The sequence below is a fragment of the Phyllostomus discolor genome, chromosome 2, assembly GCF_004126475.2.
Source record: "Phyllostomus discolor isolate MPI-MPIP mPhyDis1 chromosome 2, mPhyDis1.pri.v3, whole genome shotgun sequence".
Taxonomy (NCBI): Eukaryota; Metazoa; Chordata; class Mammalia; order Chiroptera; family Phyllostomidae; genus Phyllostomus; species Phyllostomus discolor.
In genome coordinates this window covers 140359740-140385758 of record NC_040904.2, presented here as the reverse complement: position 1 = coordinate 140385758, position 26019 = coordinate 140359740, and the positions used below count along the sequence as shown (strand labels likewise).

The window sequence follows — 26019 nt, the reverse complement described above, 5'->3', positions numbered from 1 at the left end:
TTGCTCCCCAGTTTTGCCTGGTTTATCTGCGCAAATGTGGGACCGTCCAGTCTGCCAGCCACCTTGCACTCCGTGCCCCTCCACAATCCGTTGCCTCACTGGGTTTGTCTGCTGCACCACTTCGAGCCTGGGGTCCACCAGCTGCAGCTTTTTTTGCGGGACCTCTCTCCGCCTGGCCGTCTGACTCTGCCCTTCCTACCGGTCTGGATGAATGTTTCTACTTTAACTCCTTGGTTGTCAGACATCCATACAGTTCAATTTTCTGTCAGTACTGGGTTTTTTTTTTGTTTCTAAATTATTGTCCTTATTTTGGTTGTGCAAGGAGGCACAGTGTTTCTACCTAAACCTCCGTCCTGGCCAGAAGTCTGATTTTCCTATTTTACAGTTCTACTACATTAGAAAATACTGACATACCTCTGGTCCTTACTCAGTCTTTGGTGGCTATTATTCAGTTCTGGATTTGGGGGTCAAATATGCATATGAGAGTCTTAAGTGTGGGAATAAGTCCTCCCTACAACCCACCACCTCACACACCAAGTCAATGAGCACATAACCCTGGAAAGCAGAAAGCCTATTTGTTTTAAAAGTTAGAATATGATGATAATAAATAGACTGCTATTTCTCTTTTGATTATTGTACTTTCAGAAAAAAACTTCTTTATATTCTGTTGCAGAAATTGGATGTGCTCTTAAAATATGACCACTCATACACTATTGATATATTTTTTATCTGAAGCCCAAAGAATATAAATGTCGGGGGAAAGTCCATCTCTTAACATATTGAGCTATTTAAATAGCAATTCAATTCCCTTAGAAAATTCTTTTATCCAAAATCAACATCTTATCACCTGTATATTTCAACTCTATGTTTAATAAGTAAGTTTAGTTCATTCAAGCTAATTAATACAGTGATGAACAAAAAAATCACAAAAATAATCGTTACTGAAACTATCAGTACCATAAAAGTTTCATCTTTCGTTCAAAAAATTTGTGTGCACTTTCTCTTGTCAGTCACTGCCTCTCACTACGGAAAAGTAGCATTGTGCATCAGCTTGTTTATCTGAAAGGGTCTCTGAAATTACTTGAACAAACTGGGTGTGATTTAATTATTAATTGGGTCCTTTCAAGTTCCTGCAGCAATAAAACACAAGCAAGATCAGTACTGCCCACTACTATCTGTATTCTATGAGTAAAGCTCTATGTGGACTGGCATTTAAGCGCAACATATTTATTAATAGATTAATGCCTTTCTTAGTTATATACATAGATGTCATGCTACAGGATTGATCCCAGCAAAACATTTCCAGTCTTTATTGCAGATTACAGAAAAATAGTTAAGGAGAGAAAACATCTAATCTCTTTTAATCATCCATTTTTACTGAAAAACAGTAAAATTCCATTAAATTATTCTTCCCATATAAGAGCTATAAGTGGTTTCATCAAAACGTAAAACAAAATATGGGATTGCTTCAACATGTAACAATAACCACTGCTGTGCTTGTGTGAGGCAATTAGAAAAATTGGCACTAGGTTGCCCTACTTCCTTTTTGAGCATAACCTGGGTTTTATAGTCTTGTTGGCAATGGCATGACCTGAGCCTGGTCTTGGTCTGGTGAATGCAACAAAGAATGATGCCCCTGAGCTTCTTGTCCTCTTCTCCTCCTGTCAGGACAAAATTCACAACTTTTCCACCAGACAGTATCAACTAGCAAATAGTTTTGGATAACTCAAATAATTCAACCACAGAGACTTGGAGCATCATTTGAATAAGAAAGCAAAATTTCAAAAGTTTAAGGCCAGAATAATGGCCAGCGTCCAAGAGACTTGGAAAGAAATTTCACTTTCAGATATTCACCATTGCACAATGTCATTCTTCCTACTTGCTATTTTCTTGTTCTCTTTTTAAATTTCTATTGAATTTTTTGAGGCAATATTGGCTACTAAATTACATAGGTTTCAAGTGTACAGTTCTAAAATACATCATGCCCTGGCTAGTGTGGTTCAATAGACTGTTGTCCTGTGAACTGAAAGGTTGTCAGTTCACTTCCTGGTCAGGGCACATGCATAGGTAGCGGGCCAGGTCCCCCATTGGCAGTGTGCAAGAGGCAACTAATTGATGTATCTCTCTCATGATGATGTTTCTCTAGCTCTCTTTCTCTCTCCCTTCCCTTCTTTCTAAAAAAGTAAATAAATAAAATGTGTAAAAATAAGATAAAATACATCAGCTGTATATTGTTTTGTATATACCTGAAGTCAAGTCTTCTGTCATCATTTATCCCTTTACTATCTTGACAATTGAGCTGCTTCCAAATCTTGACTATTGTAAATAACACTGCAATGAACATAGGGGTACATATAGTCTTTTAAAGTGGTGTTTTGGGTTTCTTCAGATATATTCCCAGAAGTGTAATTGCTGAATCATAAGACAATTCCATTTTTAATTTTTAGAGCAAATCATACTGCTTTCCACAGTGGCTAGACCAATCTGCATTCTTACCAACAGTATACAATGGTTCTCTTTTCTCCACATCTTCTCCAACACTTGTTTGTTGATTGATTCTGACAGACGTGAAGTGGTATCTTATTGTTGTTTTAATGTGCATTTCTCTGATATTTGGTAACATTGACCATCTTTCATATGCCCATTGGCCACCTGTATGACCTCTTTGAAGAAGTGTCTCTGTAGGTTCTTTGCCCATTTTTAAATTCGATTGTTTGTTTTTTGGTGTTGAGTTGTATAAATTCTTTATAAATTTTGGATATTAACCTCGGATCAGATGTATCATTGACAAATATGTTCTCCCATTCAGTGTGTTATCTTTTCATTTTGTTGATGGTTTCCTTTGCCGTGCAAAAACTTTTTAATTTGATATAGTTCCATTTATTTGGTTTTTATTTTGGTCTCCCTTGCTCAAGGAGATATATAAGAAAAAATATTGCTACAAGAAATGTCTGAGATTTTACCACCTACGTTTTCTTCCAAAATTTTTCTGGTTTTAAGTTTTACATTTAAGTCTTTAATCCATTTTGAGCTTATTTTTGGAGATGATGAATAGACTGTCCTTACTCCATTGTATGTTCTTGTTTCCTTTGTTAAATATTAATTGACCATAAAAACATGGATTTATTCTCAGACTCTCTATTCTGTTCCATTGATCTATATGCCAGATCTGTTTTTATGCCAGTACCATGATGTTTTATTATGGACTTGTAGTAGAGTTTGGTATAGGTTTTATCATATATAATCCTTCCAATTTTGTTCTTCTTTCTCAAAATTGCTGTGGGTATTTGGGGTCATTTGTAGTTCCATATAAATTTTTGGAATATATGTTCCAATTCTTGTATCTTCATTGAAATTGCATTGAATCTATAGATTGATTTGGGTAGTATCAACATTTTAATGATGTTAATTTTTCTTACCCATGGACATGGTATATGCTTCCACCTATTTGTATCTTCTTCAGTTTTTATCTTCAATGTCTTATAATTTTCTGAGTAAAGGTTTTTATATCCTTGGTTAAATTTATTTCTAGGTACCTCATTTTGTTTTGTTGTAATAGCAAATGGGGTTGTTTTCCCTTTCTGATAGTTCACTATTGGTGTATAAAAATGCAACTGATTAATGAATATTTATTTTATATGCTGCTACTTTAATGGATTCATTAATCAGTTCTAGTAGCCTTTTGGTTAAATCTTTAAGGTTCTCTATATACAGTATCATGTCATCTGCAAATATCAGCATTTTACCTCTTCCTTTCCAATTGGGGTTTCATTTATTTATCTATTTACTCACCTGAGGACATGCTTATTGATTTTAGAGAGACTGGAATGGAAGGAGAAAGAGAAGGATGAAAACACTGATGTGAGAGAGATACATCGGTTGGTATCCTCTCATATGTGTCTCTATTGGGGACCAAACCTGGAACCCAGGCATCTGTCCTGACCAAGAATCAAACTCATGACCTTTCAGTTTACACGACAATGCCCAAACACCTGAGTCACAGTGGCCAGGACCCTTTTATTTTTTTATCTTTTCTGATTGCTATGGCTAGGACTTCCAGTACTATGTTGAATCAGAGTGGTGAAAGCAGACATCTCTGTCTTGTTTCTGGTCTTAAGGGAAACACTTCTAGTTTTTGCTCATTGAGTATGATGTTGACTATGAGTATACTTTTCTTTACTTGCCTGTGGATTCACCTGCCTGACAACATGTATTCATATTTTATGCTTTACTGAAAAACTTTTGACTAAATTGATTCACAATATTATTTTGTGATTCAGAATTGTTGTATCATATTGCTATTTTTACCATTACTGTCCACAGTTAATGTAAAGTGGCACAAAAAGAATAACAAAAAAATTCCAGCCCTGGCTGGTGTGGCTCAGTAGATTGAGCAATGGCCTGTGGACTATAACATTGCTGGTTCAGTTCCTAGTCAAGGCATATGCCTGGGTTGCTGGCCAGGTCCCCGAATGGGGGCCTGTGAGAGGCAATCGATCAATGTTTCTCTCCCTGTCTTTCTTTCTCTTTCCCCCTCCCCTCTAAAAATAAATAAATAAATAAATAAATAAATAAAATCTTAAAAGAAAATTCCAACTTAAAAAATGTAGATAATACCTTACAACTCGTGTGAAATATTAGCCAAGATGAAGTCACCAAAATGATTTTTATATAACATGCACTGCCTTTAAAAAATTATTATAGGAATATTACATAGTTCAGTTACAGATTTCTACTACCACTAATGATGCACATAGCACACTTTAGCAGTGAAAGGGTTTATAAGGTGTATTTATAATTCCTGAACTTCCTGTAAAGATGGAGGCATAAGTAAACATGGCTTGCCTCCTTGAACAACCACAGGAAAAATTACAACTAGACTACAAAACAAATTTCAATTTACAATTAGACTACAAAACAGAATTGTAGGAAAATCCAGCTGTATGGAAGTCTGACAACAAGCAATTAAAAAAGTCACATTCATACAGATGGGTAGGAGGGGTAGAGATACAGAGATGCAGATATGTGAAATAGGTGGTCCCACATCTATGTGTAGTAGATAAAAATCAGGAGGGATACCTCCGGATCGAGTGATCCCGGCCCCTCACCAGACCACAGAGCCCAGAGTTCCAGTGCCAGAAAGATAAATCCCCATATTCTGGCTATAAAAACCGGTGGGGAGGGTTAGGGCAGAGGAAGAAACTCTCAGCTGTTTCTTCTTAAAGGGCCCAAAACAGACTTAGGACTTACAAAGACTCACTCCCTTTGGGCTTCAGCACTGGGGCAGCAGCTGAAAGGACACAAGTGGCATACAGGGAGAAACTGAAGTGTCAGGCATCAGGGTGAGTGCTGGGGGACAGCTTTCTCCCGGACAAAACTCCAGAGGCCAGGCAGTAGCATTGTGCCCTTTCTGAGCCCTCTCCCACACAGAGCCACACAGTGGTAAGACACCATATCTGAGACTCCAAAATCTGGTTCACATGGGTTGCCCCACCTTGGTGGTTACCTATGACTGCCCCATCCAAATTTACCTGTGTGTTTATCTACAATAGGCCATGATACTATCACAGGGAGTCAAAGTAGCTCTGGCTAATATATAGAAACAAACATAGGGAGACCACCAAAAATGAAAAGACAATGAAATATGATGCAAATTAAAAAAAAACAAAACTCCAGAAAAAGAACTAAACAAAATGGAGATAAGTAATCTATCAAACACAGAGTTCAAAGCACTGGTTATTAGGATGCTCAAAGAACTCAATGGGTACCTCAACAGCATAAGAAAGATCCAGGCAGATATGAAGGTTTCACTATGTGAAATAAAGAAACATTTACAGGAAATCAACAGTGGAGTGCATAAAGCTGAAAACCAAATCAATGATTTGGAATATAAGGAAGAAAAAGACATTCAATCAAAACAACAAGAAGAAAAAAGAATCCAAAAGAAAAAGGGTAGGCTAAGGAGCCTCTGGGATAACTTCAAATGTACCAACATTTGAATGATAGGGGTGCCAGAAGGAGAAGAGAAAGAAAAAGAAATTGAAAACTTATTTGAAAAAATAATGAAAGAAAACTCCCCTGATTTGGTGAAGGAAATAGACATATGAGTCCAGAAAGCACAGAAAGTCCCGAAGAAAATGGACACAAAGAGAACCACACCAAGACACATAATAATTAAAATGCCAAAGATTAAAGATAAGGAGATAATTATTTCTTAGTATCTGATGGGGAAGGGGTGATGGGCTTACTGAATATCATCTTATTCAGAAAGCATATAGTGTATATCTCTCAAGTGAATTCTCTTGTAAAAGACAAAAGATTTATATGATCTAAAGAGAAACCAGAGTATGAACTCTCTTGTAAACAATTAAATTCATTAGTTGGCAAGTCAATTCCACCACAAGTCAATATAAAATTCAAATAATCATTACTACACACTTGTTTCACCTTAGGAATCTTAAAACCATTAGTCAAGAAAGCATTACAAAGATTTGTTAGAAGGGCATACAGCCTATTCAGAGATTGCCCATTATTGCACGAGACCAGTGATTTTCAACCAATGTGCCATGAGAATTTTTAAAACAAAGATGCAATACCTGAGTATTTAGTCAGGGGAAGTCACCTCTTTTGCCTTAGATTGTCGAATTAAAAATATGACAACAGCCAACACAATAATAGCCATGCAGTGTAAATGCCCTATTTTGAACCATAAACGTATAGGTTATATAATAGAGTTGCATCTTATTGATCACTTTTCATAATAAGGTTATATCTGATTGCTTAATTGCTGGTAGAAATCCTTATATATAAGTATAGGCACCTGATTTTTTTAAAAAAGTCACTTTGGAGCTGAAAGAGTAGGTAATTACTACTCTTTTTTTGTAAATCAACAAAAACTACACCTATTTTTCTCTCAGACTGGCAAAAAACGTTTTTTGGTGTGCAGCAGAATTTTCATAATTAGTTTATGCATGCCACAAGGTGAAAAGGGTTGAAAATTGCTGCACGAGACAGTAATGTCTAGTTTGGAAAACTAACTTTAGTCAGTCGGAAGTTACTCTTCTGGATTTGCCTGTGAAAGATTTGGCTGAATGTTCTTTTAAGAAAATCTCAGCCCTCATTAATTATGATTATTTCCAACTGAATTTCCAGATGACTTTATGTGACCACTAATTAGTTTAAACTACATGTAAAAGTTACCTGCTAATAAGGCAGTCACTTTACTGGTACCATAAGACCAACATTTGGTTTTACATGACTGTATAAATCCGGGCTGGATCTAATTTAAGAATTTAGCAGACTAAATTATATTTTATCATCTGTCCAAGGAGCTAAAAACAGAAGGCAAAGAGGTAGTTCCAGTCTTAACTACTTCAACTATTCGTGTGGAAAAGACATGTTTTCCATTCAGAAGATGTATGTATGGCTGACACAGTTATTAGAATCTTGGTGTCGTACCTCTCGAATAGCAGTACAAAACTCACTCTGAAGCACTTTTTTAAGGGACTGTAGCTTGTGCACTGGTACTTCTCCAGATTCCTGTAGTTTTTCCAGTAATTCAATGGCTCTGGCAACATCTAAATGGAAAAAAAAATCAAAATGGAAAGATCTAGAGTGAACTGTGTCTCATCAGCAAAGTATCATTATTCCAACTGAATGGTAACAATGAAAATCAAGTAGAATTAACTGCAAAATCAGAACTTACAATTTATAGTTTATTGATCTAATCTTTCAGACAACTTGTCACTGAATGCATCTTTTCTGATGTTTCATAGATGATATTTCTATTACATAAATTAGTTAGAATATTCTTTAAGAAAAAAATCAGGAAACATGTCTTTTATTTATTCTGATACCTCAATAACCAAATGAGTCCTGTCAATTTTACTTTTGAGACTTTTTTCAGTTTGATTTTTCCAGAATTATACCACACTTATCATATCTGTAATTCTACATTTATTAGTATAATGATTTGATTAATGTGCATCCCTTAAACTTGTCTATAAATTCCTAGAGGGCAGGAATTTATCTGGTTTGACCATCACTGCATCCTGAATCTGGTATCACACAGTGGATAAATATTTGAAAATGAATTAGCTAATTAATGGGCTTTCTCCAATGAACAGACATGGCACTATTCCAGGACCTAGGACAGTACCAAGCAAAAGAGATTTTAATAACAATTAATTTAAATGCCTTTCTTTCACTCAACAATATCAAAGGTTAATGTATAAAGAGACATAGTTTTTTATAGCCATAGCTTTAAAATTCCCAGGTTGGTTTTTTATAGCCATAGCTTTAAAATTGCGAAGAGAACACAATACGAAGAAATGCCATTTTAAAAATGCCTATAGTAATCTTTTCTACATGTGTTGCTGTATATAGTCAATAACTCGCTGAAAAGTCACCTGGGCATTTATGTATAGAATAACTTTTCAATTCTTAAGTGCTTAGTTCCAGAAAGTATTCCATATCCCTGCCATTAGATTATAAATTCATCCATTCATCCATCCACTCAAATGTGTTCCTATTAGACATGGTATTAAGTTTAACAAGAATAAGACACTTCCTTTCTGACCTCACTACTAAAAGAGAAAGGAATATAACTGCATAGCTACCTAAAATAAAATCGTTACCACCTCAGAATTCAGGTGGGATTTTCATAAGTGTGTATGGATCTAAACAAAGAATATAACCAATAAGTGACTTAACTGAAGGTTTTCCCTTGACATATTGCCAATTGTGGCCCCCCAAAAGCACAAATCATGAAATCAATATGACACTGCCAGTTTCAAAAATTTGTCTTTTGTACATAAACTAGAAGTAAGCATAGTCAATTGAACAATACCAGCCATATCCACAATCAATAAGGTACCAAGCTAAGAATTTTATGCTTTTCTAACAGCACAAGACTCTATACCTAGACTTCCTCAGATATATGAAACTCTCCATGTGTTTAAAAATGAGCTATTTTTTTAATCCTGAAACTAGCTCTTCTCTTCCTATACTCCATGTTTTTGTTACAGCATCCCCAGCCTGTCTCCCATGCTAGGCCATGGTATCATCCCCCACATACACATCACCCTCCAGGTGATGCTCAAGTTCAGCAGTTAGTCAGCAAGTACTGTGGGTTTTTTTCTCAAAAACGCTTTTTGAATGGAGCCCCTTTACTTCCTTACTTCAAAGAGACCTTTATGTATTTATTTATTTTTACCTGTAGCACTGAACATCTTCTAATAGTCCTTTAAATTAACCTTTTCTTTTTCAGTCCATCTTCCACACTGCTTCCAGAATGATTGTTCTGGATGATAAATGTCTATTATACTCCCCCTCATAAAACCTTTTCTGGCTTCCCACTGCTTACAGGGTGAAGTTCAGACCAGCCTAGGAGTACACACAAGGCTCTTAACAACTGGCCTCTTCAACTCATCTCTAGAAACCTCCTCCCGCCCATCTTATACTTTGGCTATCCAAAATTTTTGTTATTCTAGGACATGCCACAGAATTCATGCCTCTGTGGCTCTGCACATTGATCACCCCCCTATCCCTAGAATGCAATTCATTTATTCATCTAGGAGTGCCGGGAACTCTGCTGTGCAGGGGACATACAGTGGTAAAAGAGACAGCAGGTTGCTCTAGCTTTTGTAGAACTTAACGATTTGAGGGATCATAGACATGCAATAAAGTGGGCGTGTGGTATAAAAGAAGAACTACAAGTCAGTGCATGGATGTATGACAAAGACATTTATCATCATCCATAAAGTCAAGAGAAGACCTCTTTGTGGCAGTAATAACAGCTAAACAGTGTGTAGGCAGGAAGTGTAGGTGGGGAAAATGGGTAGAATATTCCAGGAAAATAAATGCAGATTGGAGTCTTACCAAGAGAGAGTGGGCATTCGGAAACAGAGAGGAGCTCAGTATGGCTGAGATTTGAAACCAGGGCAAGAGTAGCAAGAGATGAAGTGGAGACAAATCACATCACAGAGGGTGTTTTAGGTCATGTAGGGAAGACTTGGCTTGAATAGCATCTTTGTAGACAGATCTTCCCTGATTCTCTATGGCATATTTAGTTGCTATCATATCTGTATCCCTACAGGTCTCTGTCTGCTTATCCATTGTAATAATTACTACCCTCTGAAATATCTGTTTGCAAAATAAAAGATACCCTTGCAAATCTATAAGCTTCTTGACCTGTCAGGGACAATTATTTTATTTGTCATTGTATCCCTAGTTCAGTGCAGAGTATTTAACAACAACAAAATTACATATATATGTGTATATATACATATATATGTTGAATGAATGATTGATTAATGAATGAGACTGGCTCAGAAAGGCAGGGATTAGAGGTTTACCTCTAGGTGGACACGTTACTCTCATGAGACCAGACCAGCAGCCTTGGTCAAAACTGGATTGGGTCCGGTGTGGGGCAAGTCTCAATCTGTAGGCTAAAGGGTATTGGGTAACTACACTGGGGGAACTTCAGAAAAGCTGAAAATCTGATATTCATGACTTTTGAACCTTGGCTGCACATTTAAATGATCTGGAGTACATTTAAAAATGATTAGTGCCTGAAACTCACCCCAAATTAAACCAGAATATTCAGAACAGTGGTTCTCACGCTTGGCTATGGATTAATATCACCTGGGGAGCCTTAAAAATCACAGACAACTGAGTTCCACCCCCAGAGACTCTGATATCATTGGCACAGGGTGGTGTCTGGTCATGAGGTTCTTTAAAGACCTCCTCTAGGTGATGCTCAAGTTCAGCCAAGGTTGAGAACCACTGGCCTAGTTGGCATGGCTATTTTTATAGACTCTATGTGATTTTAATGTGCAGTCAGAGTTGAGAAGCTCTGGTAGAGATTGATGGTTCTAAATTATGAGTGTGCCCACGAATAATCTAGGTGAACTTATTAAAATGTGGGTTCCTGATGCTTCAACTCCAGTTTAAAGAGATTGATTCGGGAGGTGGGAAAATAAGGCTCACAAATTTACCTCTTAAACAAATGCTTGGTTCTGGCTGGTGTGGCTCAGTGGACTGAGTACTGGCCTGTGAACCAAAGGGGTCTCTGGCTTGATTCCCAGTCAGGGCACATGCCTGGGTTGCAGGCCAGGTCCCCAGGAGGGGATGCGTGAGAAGCAATCACACATTGATGTTTCTCTCCCTCTCCTTCTCCCTTCCCTCCTCTCTAAAAATGAATAAATAAAATCTTTAAAAAAAAAACAAATGCTTGGTGATTCTGAAGCTGTTGATTCACAGACCCCATTATGAGAGAAAGTAAAATGACCTTTCAGGGTTCTTTCAGCCCTGGCATTACAGGAACTCTGGATTTTCTGTTATTCTTTAATACCTCCTTGTAGCAGGATGCTGAATGAGATACTTCCCGGAATCTTGGAATTATTAATAAAAGCCCATGAATAAAAGTATTAGTATTAGTTACCACCTACATTCTAAAGCAGTATTCTTTAGCAAAGGCATCTCATGAGAATCTCTTATGGAGTTTTTAAACCAGCCTGGTACTCCAGACCAATTAAGTCAAAACTTGTAAAAGTGGGATCTATTCATCATGTTTTTTAAAGCTTCCAGATGATTTCTACAACCATCCAAAGTTGAAAAATACTGCTCAAAAAGGAGCCATCAAAGAATCCAGACACACCCCATTAAGACATTAAAAGCTGGGCCAGCCCAGTTACAGTGCACCATAGGCCGTTTCCAATTCTTATTAAGACATACTTGTGAGATGAAAGAAAATTCACAGGGAATTGCAAATCATTAACTTGGGACAAGGTACTAGGTCTTTTGCTTCCCTTTCATCAAATAAATGAGAAGTGTTCCAACAGAACCAAATGTAGCCATTGGGGGTGCCTACAAGAAGGGAGACAAGAATCTCTTTCTGGATGCACAGTCAGCAGACTTGGTGACCTGCCTGCCGCCTCTGCCTATCTGATCAGAGGCACAGAACAGAGGACCAGTGCTGCCTGCGCTTGAACCAGCTTGCTCATACCCACACAAGGGAGTGTAGCATTACGAGGTTATGAGATGTACGGTAGTTGCTGAAGGCCAAAAATAAGTCTGAAAACCAAAAGTGGAAAAAAAAAGTGATGTTTAGGTCCCTCCAGCCCAGACCTGGCTGGTGCTGCAAAGAGGTGGTGAGTGACGAACTGGACACGAGAAGGCAGTTCTAAATGGAATTCTGATTCCCTTTTGCTCTGTAAAAGTACCAGAAACCTGCAAGGCCTGGCTCTAGAAGGCTGCAAAAGAAACCTTTGAGTCAGCAAAACACTTGCTCTTAAAACTATTGCAACAAAATATGTGTATATTTGTGAGTTCCCTTAAGGTTCTTATTCAGAACTTCCTTACACTTATTTTATGGAACTATTTCACCACATTCAGTTACTAATGTAGAAGTCTAGGCTTACTAGTACAGCTCAGATGAGGAGGAATATTAGATAGGGAGACTGGGGAGGCTGATTTACAAACACAACAAAAGCATGAAGATCTAAGAAACCAACTCATCTTGTCTGCCAGCTCTCTGATTCATACCTCTACCATTTATCCGTTAATCTAAACAAAATACTTAGGTATTACCCTTGACTCCTCACTCTTTCTTGCATTCTGCATTCCATTAATCCTCACTTCTAAAAGCGACAATAAGCTTTTATTTCATGTACTCCATACAGCAGGTCACTGTATGCTAAAAGCTTCATCTTTTAACCCATTTTATCCTTACAACAACCTTATGGGTTAGTAAAAATCCACATTATGCATTGGAAAAAAATGGAGACTTATAAAGAATTTAAGTATCTCGTTAACAAATAGGAGATCTGGGTTTGGAATCTGAACCTAAGTGATTCTAAACCCTGTGCCTTTTATTTTTATTCCAGCCACAGTTTTTCTTTTAGCAGCCTTGTCCTTCACCATTTAGTACTTTTATAATAGCTCTGTGCTCTGCCGGCCTTCTTGGTCAGAGGCTGAGCTTTTAATCTTTCTTCCCTCAATAAACATTAACCTCTACCCACTCGCCAGTATAGGCATACCTCATAGCTATTTCGAGTTAGGTTCCAGATCACTACAGCAAAACAAGTGTCACAATAAAGAGTCATAATCTTTTCGCTGGTGGAGGGCCTTGTCTTCAGTTTGTAGAAAAAAAAAAAGCAACATCTGTGAAGTTCAATAAAGTGAAGTGCAAGAAAACAAGGGATATCTGTCTACCTCTCTCAGTACTTATTGATCATCTGAACCAAACCACCTGGAGAGCTTTTAAATGCTATGGAGGAATGGTTCTCAGCCTTGTCTATCCACTGGAATTACCTGGAGGCACTGGGAAAAATAAAGCTGAAAACCAGATACCTAGATCCTTCCCGTATATATTTTTTATTTAATCGCTCTGGGGTATGGCCTGGACATCAGGGTTTTCAGAGCTCCCACTGGTTGTAATGTGTGGTTATGTTGAGAATCACTGATACGGACTCTCAAGGTACACCCTGGAGATTCTAACAGCAATGTTATTCATTATACTAATTGCTGTCACATACAGTGTTTTGTGTGGGATTGATCTAAACATTTTTCCTTCTCTTAACAGCACTGTGAGGTAGGAACTATTATCATCCTCATTTTACAGAAAAAGAAAGTGAGACCCATGGGGTAAAAAAGTACTTCTACAGGGAAGATGCTAGTAAGTTATTGAGTTAGGATGTGAATCTTGGCAATATAGCTCTAGAATCTAGACTACATTTGAGATGTGGCTCAGGAATCCATATTCTTAAAATCATTTCCAGCACCTGTTCTCCAAGGCTGTTCACAGAGGTTAAGCTAATCTGACCAACAAATCCTTGCTTGAAGGCTAAAAGTAGTGGTTCTCAAATTTGGTTAACACAAACATTTAACTGAGGATCATTTACTAAAAGTTGAGATTTAAAAAATGACCTGGCTGATGTGGCTCATTGGATTGAGCACTGGCCTGTGAACCAAAGGGTCACCGGTTCAATCCCCAGTCAGGGCACATGCTTGGGTTGCAGGCCAGGTCTCTCTCTAGTAGGGGGCACACGAGAGGCAACCACACATTGATGTTTCACTCCCTTTCTCCCTCCTTTGTCCTCTGTCTAAAATAAATAAAATATTTTTAAAGAAGTAAAGAATCATTTTTAAAAATAAGGCTGACAGTGGAGCCTTGAAATCTGTTTTTGTCATCATCTCAGATGGTGCTGGTACAAGCAGTGGCTCACAAAGGTACTTCATAGGGTACTGAGAGGTCAGTATGTGACCCAGAGGGAAGGAAGTTGATGGCCACAATTTACTCAGTGCTTTCTTAGATCACCTTTTAACATTCTCACAAGTATATAATAGGTTACTACTATTTCCATTATATAGTTAAAGAATGGTAAACAGAATAAAAACAACAATGACTAAGGCTCAGAAAGATGAACTATCTGGCCTGAGGCCACAGAAGTAGTAAACCATATCGCCAGGACTCAAACCCAGATGTGTTCGACTCCAGTCCCATGTTCTGTTTATTTCTCTATTCTGTCATGGAGGAGGGATTAAAAATAAAACAATAAAGGATGGCAAATTTACTTTTTCAATATAACATTATGGACCACTATAAGCTTGGACAAATAATTACAACAGTGCCCAAATTCCCAGAAGGTAACGCTTCAGTACATTCTGGTATAATCAGAGTGTTCATGTTGATAGTATATTGAAAAATGATCAAATCATCATTGATTGCCTGTGATGGTAAGAAAACATATTCTGGAAAGATTTTCTTTCAGATAGGTTGAACACTGTAACCAGAAACAACCACAAACTATTGCAACTTAAATGAGATGAGCTTCCAGAGATCTGGCATAATCCAATTATCATCTCTCTCCTTAATGATGAATTTTGTTTACCTTGATTGACATTTATACTGCCAAATTGAATCCATGACTCATCCAAATCTGGAATTTGGATGAAGATGGAACTGGATCATTGAAGCATATTATTCACTAATTCTATTAAAATTTATTGGACAGTATGGCAAACAGTATAAATTATTTGACCCAAAGCCACCTAAAACCATAGTATTCCTTTATTTCTTCTACTACAAAAACTATAGAAAGCAAATACACTTCTTTTTCTAGACTTTTTTGCAATTTGGCCAAGTTGTTGCAAATGTGAAAAGTCACTGGGTATGGCTTCCAAAAAAGCTTTTTTTCCTTTATTTTACTTAAATTTATTGAGGTGACATTGGTTAATAAAATTACATAGGTTTCAGGAGTACAATTCTACAATATATCATCTGTATATTGTACTGTGTGTTCACCACCCCAAGTCAAAGTCTCCTTCCAGGAAAGCTTTTTAAATAGACAAACTGCTGGCATATGCCTTCAGCATTTTGGTCTTTGCACCCTTCCTACTTCCCCATTCTCTTACCAGCCATAATATCCCAAAGTGTCCAAAGGTGAAAGAGCTGTGTGGTGATAATGACAATGATCATTACATGCTAAGAAAGGTGGGGTAGGAAGAAGGGAGAGACTTAGCCTTTGATGTCATCACTGAGCTGTTGTACTAGCCTTGACCTGTGCAACCCCATCATTCTTTTCCATGAGACAAACACATGTCCTACTATTTGGTTTTCTGTAGCATGCAACCAAATACAAGCTGATACAAGGGCATGTCACTCTAGGCTGCAGGGATAAAGCTGATGTTATAGAGAAACCAGAGTCACAAATGGCAGTCTGACAGTTAAAGTAGTCATGGGAAGCCTCTTGAGAAGGTGACATTTGGACTTAGACTTGAATGTCAAAAAGGAGCCAGAGTCATCTGAAAGCCCAAAGGAGGATCCAAAGAGAACAGCAAAGGCAAAGACCCCACAGTGAGGGGAACAAGCCTAGCTGTCAGAGGAACAGACAAAACCAGGGTAAGTGAAACACGGTAAGGCAGAGAGCAGAGAGCAGTAACAACAGTGGTGTGCTGGTAAATAATTAACAACCAGTTCTCCTAAATAAATAAATTTTAAAAAAAGCAGTGCCCTGGTTTGTAGCATTTGCTGATTTCTGTAAACACTCCCACCATGATCTGTCTCAAGCTACCAACATGACATCACTGGCTTTCAAAATTCTTGACTATTTAACGGTCCAGAAAGTATCAGTCCCAGAACACCACTGGATAGGAGACAAAGTTTGAGAAGTAAACAGGAGCCAGATTTTGTGTAAATATTTCCTAAGTAGGTTACATTTTAATAAAGTTGCTAAAGAAAGCCACTGGAGAGTTTTGGACAGAAAGATGATATAATCTGATTCACATTTTATAACTCTCACCATGATTGTTGTTTGATTAATTGTAGTGGACCAAAGGTATGTACAGGAAACCAATCGGGAAGAAGGCTATTACGCTGGCCTGGCAAGCTATGGCGGAAGCCTAGACTGTAACGGTGGCAGTGGGGATGGCAAGACATGAACAGCGCAGGGGGGCAGAAGAAATCAGCACCCCAAGGGGTGCACAGCTCTATGACGAGGTCTCAACAGATTGTTTCTTCAGCAGAAAAGCATTTATTAGTAATACAGTCATATGCCTCAGCAGTGTTTCGTCTATACTTGTGGCTGGTGCTTTACTTATATGCAAATGGTGTCAACAAATTTAGTGAGTATAACAAGGCAGAAGAAAAGTATTACCACCCTGATGACAAAATTATTCTAAAAAAATAATAAGAAGGTAGCTCTTTCCCCTGTTATTCTCTTCTTGTCCATATAAGACCCATTAATTTAGAGTGAATAAGAAATTACATAAAATGTTTTCTCACTGCACCAAGTGGTTGGAGAATGTGGGTATAAACCTGAAAATCAAAGAGACCTGGGAACCACAAGATGTCGTAACACTGACTTTATAAGTCATTGTGAAGTTTAAATGAAAATGTAATTTTAATGAGATTTTAATAGAATGTCTGGCATATATCTACATGTAAGATCTATATGAACTTTCCTCCTAAGCCTTTCTACCTGTGAGTCCTTACTTTTTGTTCTATTTGTGACAATTTTTGAAGAGGAAATGTGAAATTATAGAAAAGGAATTATGCTACTCAAAGTTCTTTTGTTGAGGTGACTAGATGTCTTCTTTAAGAAGTCATGCTCTTTAAATATTTATTTTGATTACAGTTTACATTCAATATTATTTTGTATTAGCTTCAGGTGTACAGTGTAGTGATTAGAAACCATATACTTTACAAAATGCTCCCCCTAATATTTCCAGTGCCAACTGGCACCACACATAGTTGTTACAGTATTATTGACTATATTCCCTAGGCTGTACTTTACATCCCCATGACTGTTTTGTAACTTCCAATCTGTACTTGTCAATCCCTTCACCTTTTTCACCCAGCGCCCAATCTCCCCTCCTACCTGGCAACCCTTAGTCTGTTCTCTGTATCTATGAGTCTGTTTCTATTTTGTTTGTTCCTTTATATTGTTCTTTAGATTTCACATACAAGTGAAATCTTAAGCTATTTGTCTATGTCTGACTTATTTCCCTTAGCATAATATCCTCTAGGTCTATCCATGCTGTCACAAATGGTAAAGATTTCGTTAAAAGACATACTCTTGAGCAACCAAATCTTAAGTAGAATGGCTATAAACATTAAATCTAGCCTTAAGTTAGTATATCATGTATAGTAAATATTCTACAAGACTACAGTTTAAATAGTGTATATGATTTCTGTATATCCAAAAATTAGGCCAAAGATTGCTCAGTTTAAAAATCTAATGCTGTGCAGCGCAGCAAGTGTTCCAATAAAATAAAATAAATGGCCAATAATGTTTTGCACCTCACTGCTGTTGTATGAAAGAAAACTGTCAATTTACAGGTTACTAATGAGACAAAAAAAGCAGCGTGTCCCTCTCATCAGACACTCATCTCTGCTTTGATCCACCAATAACTTGTCATGATCCTTAAATGCAGGCTAATCGGTAAACACTAAGAGGAATGGCTCAATTTAAATGTGCTCAAAAAACTTTACTCATTAAGATGCTAAAATTATCTCTCTTTATACTTATCCAAAGCTGAATGACCTTTCCTCCATAGGATTTGGGATGAGCCTGATGTATATCACAAAAATGTTTGACAACACTAGAATTTTTAAATCATAAACTTATAGAATGACAAAATCCCGGCCCAGGCTCCATTTAAGTATTTGCCAAATCCGCAGCAACTAGGGGAACAATTTGTTACAAAATGAAAGGCTGTAGACCTTTAGGTACACAAAGCTTAAGCTATGACTTTCTTTGTTAAACAATCCCTGTTCTGTGGTTGGAATGAGTAATGTGTTCCCAGTTCTTCTAGGAACCCTGTTCAGTATTTTGTTCTTTTTGTTTGTTTTCTTCCTTCAAAAAAAAAAATTCATCTAATTTTCCCAAACAGCTAAAATTGAAGCTTGATTTGTCAACCATTACCTGAGACTTCAGGAAACCAAAAGTTTCACCTTTATTTTTGTTTGAGCTTTCTCTTATCTCTGTTATATTTGATATCTTTTCTTTCATTCTATAGTTTCAACTCACTTTTCTATTTAATCTTGCATCCATATCTTTATATCATGATAGCCAACTATAATCTTCCTCATCACCATGAAATGAGCTCATTCCACTTCTCTTGTTTCCAGGCTTGATGGCAACTGTGTGTTGTTGGGAGTCTATGGGGAATGCAATCTGTTTTCACATGTTTGAAATAAGTTGAGCAACCTACTGCTGTTTTTTTTTTTTTTGGTCTTTGTTTTTTTGCTACATACTAGAACACCTGTGTCCTATTAATTTTTTGTATGTGCCACTGTATCCAATACAGAATAGTGACAACGGTAGGTACTTATAAATTGTTTGTCCAACAGAGTTAATTGCATGGAATATATTTTCTTGTTATATTTATGTAAGTATTTGTATTCATTAGTTAACAATGATATTTGTCTTAACTTCTATTTGATAAGATTTGGATGTCTTACAAAATGTGAAGTCTGAGAAAATGAGAATTTAAGGGACTGTACTCTATCTTTCCATAATGCTCAAGTTTTCTCTACAAATGGGAGGAATAAGAACTAATTGGTGTGAATTGGAAGTGGAATCAATTCATTTTAGCACTCGTGAATATTTTTAAGGAAGTGTTATTTTAAGCTCCCTGGGGAGGTATTTTAAAGTACATTGTCAGAACTATAACAATTTGTATGCATAAAATTGTTTCTGAAGTTTCCTGACAGAAATGCATATAATGAGCACTTATGTATTAGTTAATTAAGTATGCTGGAGGTATTTCTGTAGAACTACAATACGATACCTCAATACTATATCACCAGCTCCACAGCCTGTCCATCCATACTACTACTTATTTACATTTCATCTATGACCTCACTTGATTTTTGGTGCAGCCAGATATAAAAACAGAACATATTACACAGAACTTTAAGTCTAAACTGAAGTCCATGTATTTTACCTTTCCTTTCATAACTCCCTACCTAATGACGTATCACTACGGGTTAGTTCAATAATTATTATCTGGCATCTTAACACACTAGACATAAAAAGACCTGTTCCCTTAGGCTCTATGAGTGGTAATATTTCCCTAGCTTAAAAACAACTGAGGTTTTGTATCAGTAGTGATTCCACCTGTGCATATCATAAAAATGGAAGTTTTTCCTTATAATTATTATTAGCAAATCCCAATTCCCTTTCTTATAGTGCTCGGGAAATTAAAAGAGAAAGACTTCATGAGGAAATTGCTGGAGAGACATCAAATCAAGTTGGGTGTTTTCAGAGAGCTTGTTACAAAGAAACCTTACAAATTTAACTTTTCATGTCCTTAGATATCTCCTATACAAGAAAATGGATGAATATTTTCATATAAACTGACATTTTGATATATTATTCTGCTATCAAGCCACTTAATAATATGTTTCCTCTTTTCCCTTATCGGTAATATATTATACTGTCATCCAGTTTCTTAGTTACTTCGAGAATTGTTTGGTGAATTGAGTGTGTTGCTTTCTACATCTTTGAATGATGATTAAAGGACAAAGTGAAGCTTGGTGTTTGCAGAAATTGTTTTGGTGAACAGTTTATGCATTTTGTTGAGAACATGATTACTATTAAGTTGAATAACAGATGATTTGAAATTCCAAGTACAAATCATGAAATGAGTTTCTCCCCGTTATGTCAGATGCCTCAGGGCTGCTTTCTTAGAAGTTCCACTGATGTTTCTTTTATAAACTCAAAGTTGGGAACAGAAAAAGAGGAAAAATAATTGTTTAGTAACTTACTGCATCTGCATAGCAAACTACTAGCAACTAGTGAAGTGTTATTTGGTCATAAGTATAGTTATATGGCAGATTGAATAAATTTAAAGATCATTAAAAACAAACTTGAGTACTTTTTTTCTCAATTATAAAATAAATTGCAACTTGGTGAGTTTATAGGGTAAGTATGAATCCCAATCACATGCTTTAGATAATTTTTCTTTGCTTAAAAAAATCTTTTATCAAAAAATAAATAAATGAAAGAAAAATCTTCAAACACTTCATCATAACTATTACTAATCATTTTTTCTAAATTTAAAATAAAAATTTTCAAAGATGATTCAAAATAATTTAATGAAGTGAATTATTTTAGCTTAAAATTAAAGTAGCTATTTTATTTCATTTTCTCTAAGTCCAAAAATTCATTATTTTACTAAGATTATAATCATGCATAAATGGTGATTCCATTTCTTTGAAATGTTCATTTTATAATCACTTTCTTTGTTATCACATTATTATTTGTATTAGAATTAATAGAATTCTGACTTAATTACTATTACCATATACTTTTCTATTCATTTTAACAAATACTGTGGGACAATTAAAATATTTTAGAAGTATGTACTCTTTTAAGAACAGATCCTTGTAAATTCATCTGGACCTGGGGCCTTTGTTAGGGATAAGTTCAGCTTTTCTTTTCTATTTTTATTACTGGGCTTTCCCCATTCTCCACCACTTCAATTTCTTTGGTGTTGGAATGTCCATTTCATCTCTACTTTCACTTTTTTGCTCTAAAGTATATACAGTGATTTACACTTTAAAAAACCTCCTATATATCTACAGTTATGTTCTATTTCTTGTTTCAAAGTTGTTTATTTTAACCAGTGCTCATTTTCTTGATTAGACATGAAAAAAATGTATTCCTTTTATTGGTCTTTTCAAAAACCCAACATTAAATTTTATGACATATATTTTGTTTCATTACCATGAAACAAATTTCATGGTAGTTTATATTAGTTTATTTAATAGTATCTGCTTGTATCCTTATTGCTTTCTTCTTTGTAGTTTGCTTAGGTTTTATGTGTGTGTGAATGACCCTACAATTTCCTCAGAATCCCACTGTAGATACATCTAATGGGTCCTTTCTTTCTACTCTACCATTTACTTTTTTATTTCTTGAAGTAAATGTTATTTAGAGCAAAAAAAAAAAAGATTCCAAGGGAACGGTTTTGAGAGGATTGTACTTTATATTTGATTAGAAAAAATTACTGTGTGATTTCTCATTTTGGACTTTTATGTTTTTGAACTCATACATGGTAAATATTCCACAGATGTTTGAAAATAATAGAAAATAGATACAAACATATATGAGTGTTCAAGCTTGCTAAGTGGTTTATTAAAATCCTAGTATTATTTTTTATTGTCTATTTGAGCTGTCGCTTGGAGAAATTGTGTGAATTACTAAGCTTCCCCGCTAAGAAGTTTTTCCTCATGCACATATATTTCTAACTATCATGCTAGGTACATAAAGGTTAGGGATCCTAATAGATCTTGATGATTTTTCTCTATGTTAAATGTCACCCTTTGTTTCCAAATCTTGGCTATTGTATATAACACTGCAGTGAATATAGGAGTGCATATATTCTTTTGAATTAGTGCTTGGGTTTCTTAGGATATATTCTCAGAAGTGGGATCACTGGGTTAAAAGCAGTTCCATTTTTAATTTTCTGAAGAAACTCCATACTGTTTTCCGCAGTGACTGCACCAGTCCACATTTCCATCAACAATGTGTGAGGGTTCCCTTTCCTCTACTACTGAGTTGTACACTTGAAACCTGTATGGCTTTGTAAACCAATGTCATTCCAATAATTTCAATTAAAAAAAAAACCCTTTGTCACATTTAATTTTGGCTTCAATCCTATTTTGATTGATATTTTAATACTATTCTACTTTTGTGCTAACTTTTCCCTGGCATTTCATCTCTTTATTTTCAAACTTGATCTTTATGACTGTCTCTTTTTCATAACACCTTGTTATTTTGATTTTCTTTAATATTTGTTTTTCAAAACATGTACTCTGCTGTATTAATTCTCTTTTCTCTGTGATAATTTTTTGAGGTAGGTACCTTTATAAATATGCTCATTCTAAAAAAATGGTGTTTTTTTTGTTTTTAATTTAATATTTATTCTTAAGGATTTAGATTAAACTGTATGCTTCCATAATCTAATAGGTATTCCCATCCAGCTGTCAGTGACAGTTTCTAATCATAAGAGCCTACTTCCAAGACTAGGAGGTAGGCAAGTGGCAGAAGAACAGCCACTTCAGCACAGTGGAGTAAAGAGGTGATTTGTCACTGGGTGTGATGGTTCAGTCCCTCCTGATCTTGAGCATTTCTTAGTAGTCTGGAATGGTGCTGATGAAGCCAGAACTAGGACTAAGACACTCTAAATCCCAGACCAGATCGTTTTCCACTACACTACTCAATGCTTACTTGAAATTGTTCACACATGCTTTTGTCATCTGGTCCTAATTAAAAATAGCTTGCTATATACACAAATGTGTACCATTATGATTCCAACATATTAAAAATCAATATTCATATATCTACTACATCAATGCTTATTTTTTATGAAATTCAATTATACTAGTATATATAATAAGTTATAATAAAAATTTTGACTCAGGAGAAAGTATAATGAAAATTATCAAAATAAATGCTATAGTTTTAATATGCACAATTGTAAGGGGAGTATGTCTCAACAGAACAGATATCTGTATGCATCTAGGGGTGCAACAGAGGAGTCAAATGTAAGAGAAAGATGCTAATTTTGCTTGATTTTTATCAGAAAGTTATCAAATGTAGTAGAGTGACTGCTATCAAAAATAGGAAGGGACTTATCTTCCAGCCTCTACTTTTTAAGTAAGGAAACTGAGGACAAAGGACATCAAATGATTTGCCTGAGATTTTGATCACCAGAGACAATTCAGGAAAGATGAACGTTTATTATCAAATGAAAAGTAACTCCTGGAGAGAGAAGACTGAAGCACTGACACTAGGTAGGAGATCCTGTATGAGAAAGGAGCCGTTCTATACTGTTCTGTACTTGAGACAATAATGATGCGGAGTAAAGTTTGCTTTTTAAAAAATCATATACAGAAATAAGGGCTCTAAAAGCATTTTCTATGTATTTTTAATTTGCTTTTCCATAAATACTACTGGTATTGAATACCTTTTCATATGCTTACTCACCATTTGTACATTTCTTTGGTGGAGTATGCATTCAAATTATTTATTTTTTTAATTGGGTCATTTATTTTGTATAATTGTTGTTTTAATAGGTTCTTTAAAAATCCCAGATACAAATCCTTTACCAGTGATGTTTTACAAATACTTTTTCTTAGTCCTTGTATTCTAATTTTCTTAACAATACCTTTCAAAGACCAATAATTTTAAATTTATGATCATTTTCCATTAGGGTTCATGCTTTTTATATTCAGTCTAAGAAATCTTGGATTAATCCAAGGTCTCAAAGATTTTCTACTATATGGGTACTTTCTTTTAAAAGAATATACTTTTAAGTCTTACATTTAGATTTATCACCCATTTTGAGTTGATTTTTGAGTATCTGTGAATGGTTGAAGTTTGATTTTTGTGTATACGGGCATCCGATTTTTACAGTACTATTTGTTGTTTCCCAGCACAGTTGTTGCCCATCCACTGGCTACATATTTGTGAACCTATTTCTGAACTCTATTCTATTTCATTGCTCTGTAAATCAATACTTTTCCTAATATCACACTTTCTTGATTGCTACCTTTACAGTATATTTTGAAACACAGTACTGTAAATCCTTCAAATTTGTTCTTGTTTTTCAATTTTGCTATTCTATATCCTCTGCATTTGCTTGTCAATTTTTTACAAAGAAAAAAGACTGCTTACTTTTTTAACAGGGATTGTGTTGAATCTATGTAATAATTTGGGAAAAATTGACACCTTTACAATATTGAGTTTTCTGAACCCATGAACATAGTATGCCATTCCATTTATTTAAATCTTTAATTTCTCTCTGTAATGTTTTGTACATTTTAGTAGATGATTTTTGCACATTTTTTGCAAAATGTGATTCTAAATATTTCATGATTTTGATGCTATTGCAAATATCACTGTCTTTTTATTTTAGTTTCCAATTGTTCATTGCTATTATATAGAAATATAATTGATATTTTTATGTCAACCTTATATTTTCTTAGCTTATCGAAGTCACTTACTAGTTTTAGTAGCTTTTTTGGTATGTTTTGTAGAACATTCTACATAGGCAATCATTTCATTACTAAAGGTCAACCACTCCAGCTTCCTCTTGGCAACCTGTTGTATTTTTAAGTCTTAATACAGGCTCACTCTTTTTTCTGTCATGTCCTACCTTGACATAAAGCCTTGTTTTTCTTTTTGTTAGAGACCTTTTCCCAACACTTTTTACCAACTGAATGCTTATTCATGCTTCAGATCTCAGGTCAAACATCATTTCCTCAGGGAAGCTTTTGCTAGAACAGTTCTTCATGTTCTTTTCATTATTATTTTTCATTAATCCAGCCAACAAATGCCTACTGTCTAGTATTGAATGTCTACTGTGGGCCACGGTTCTTTCTTAGCACTATCTATCTATGCCTCCTAGTATTTACCACTATTATAATTGTACATTTATCTCCATGATTATTTGACTACTGTGTCTCTTGTAGATTGTAAATTTCTTGAGAAGAGAGTCATGATTATTTTTTGTTCTCCTTTGATGTCCATGCCCAACTGAAGGCCTCTAACATGGCAGGTCCTCATTAAGTATCGAATAAATAATGAGCCAAAAGAAAATACCTGTCTGGGAGATAAAGAAAATATTCTGCAGCAGCACTGGCTGGCTCAATGCTATCCAATATACACTGCTCAAAAAACTGTTCACTAACTTTATAATCACAATTCAATCTCCGTACATAAAAATGTATCAGAAACATTTTGTAATGCATTTTTTAAAAAGTTCTAGCAGATGAATGTTTGGATCTTGGGTTGTAGACTCTAAGCATGAGGAGTTAATTTTAAAATTCACAAATGAGACATTTATTTGGGTAAATTTTACCCAAATAACTTCGTATTAAATTTAAATATAATTTTATATTTTCTTGTCAGATAAAAAAATATTTAATCCCATAGACCACTAGATGTCCTTAAGATTATACTTGTACTTTTTCTAGTTCATGAGCCATTAGGATCTAATTGACTCAAAATAAACAGGCAAATGTAATAAACTTGAAATAACTTGTTGAACAAGGTCTTGAATTTATAGTAAATGGTTTGGTTTTGTTCCATTTTAAAGATTAAATAAAATAAGTGTAGTTTTGTTTACCTTTTAAACATGAGAAGATCTAAATGCTAATCTGAGTATAAATTCACATTTTTTTAATGCAAGACAAATTGCCCACACATAAACAAGTTTAATTTGGAAGGCATTATTTTTCAAGTGGTATTAGCATAAACCACTCCTGCCATAATTTACTGGGTAGTTTTATCTTACCTTTAATTATACATTCACTGAACACCTTTTCTCAGGTGCAAATACTTCATAATTTTTTATTAATGCCTTAAACACTTATTTTTCTGTTACATTTATCAAGGTTACCTATAACAGCTAAGGAAAAAAAATTAATATGTCTCATTTAGGAATCTTTTTTCTTCTGCATGCATCTCAATGTCAACACTTATTAATGAATATAAATAATGC

At 35.4% G+C, this 26019-nt stretch overlaps 1 protein-coding gene across 3 annotated transcripts in view; it reads right to left on the bottom strand.

Moving 5' to 3' along the window:
• Nucleotides 1-26019, bottom strand: part of LIN7A (lin-7 homolog A, crumbs cell polarity complex component) — a 154426-nt gene that overhangs the window by 103707 nt on the left and 24700 nt on the right. Inside the window, exon 2 of one of the 3 annotated variants that reach the window (XM_028533345.2) lies at nucleotides 7459-7577. The exons of 1 other annotated variant lie outside the window; for it this stretch is intronic. In XM_028533345.2, coding sequence (XP_028389146.1) covers nucleotides 7459-7577 — 119 coding nt within the window. The remainder of the gene's footprint in view (nucleotides 1-7458; nucleotides 7578-26019) is intronic. One more of the 3 variants, XM_036018635.1, reaches the window with a different exon arrangement.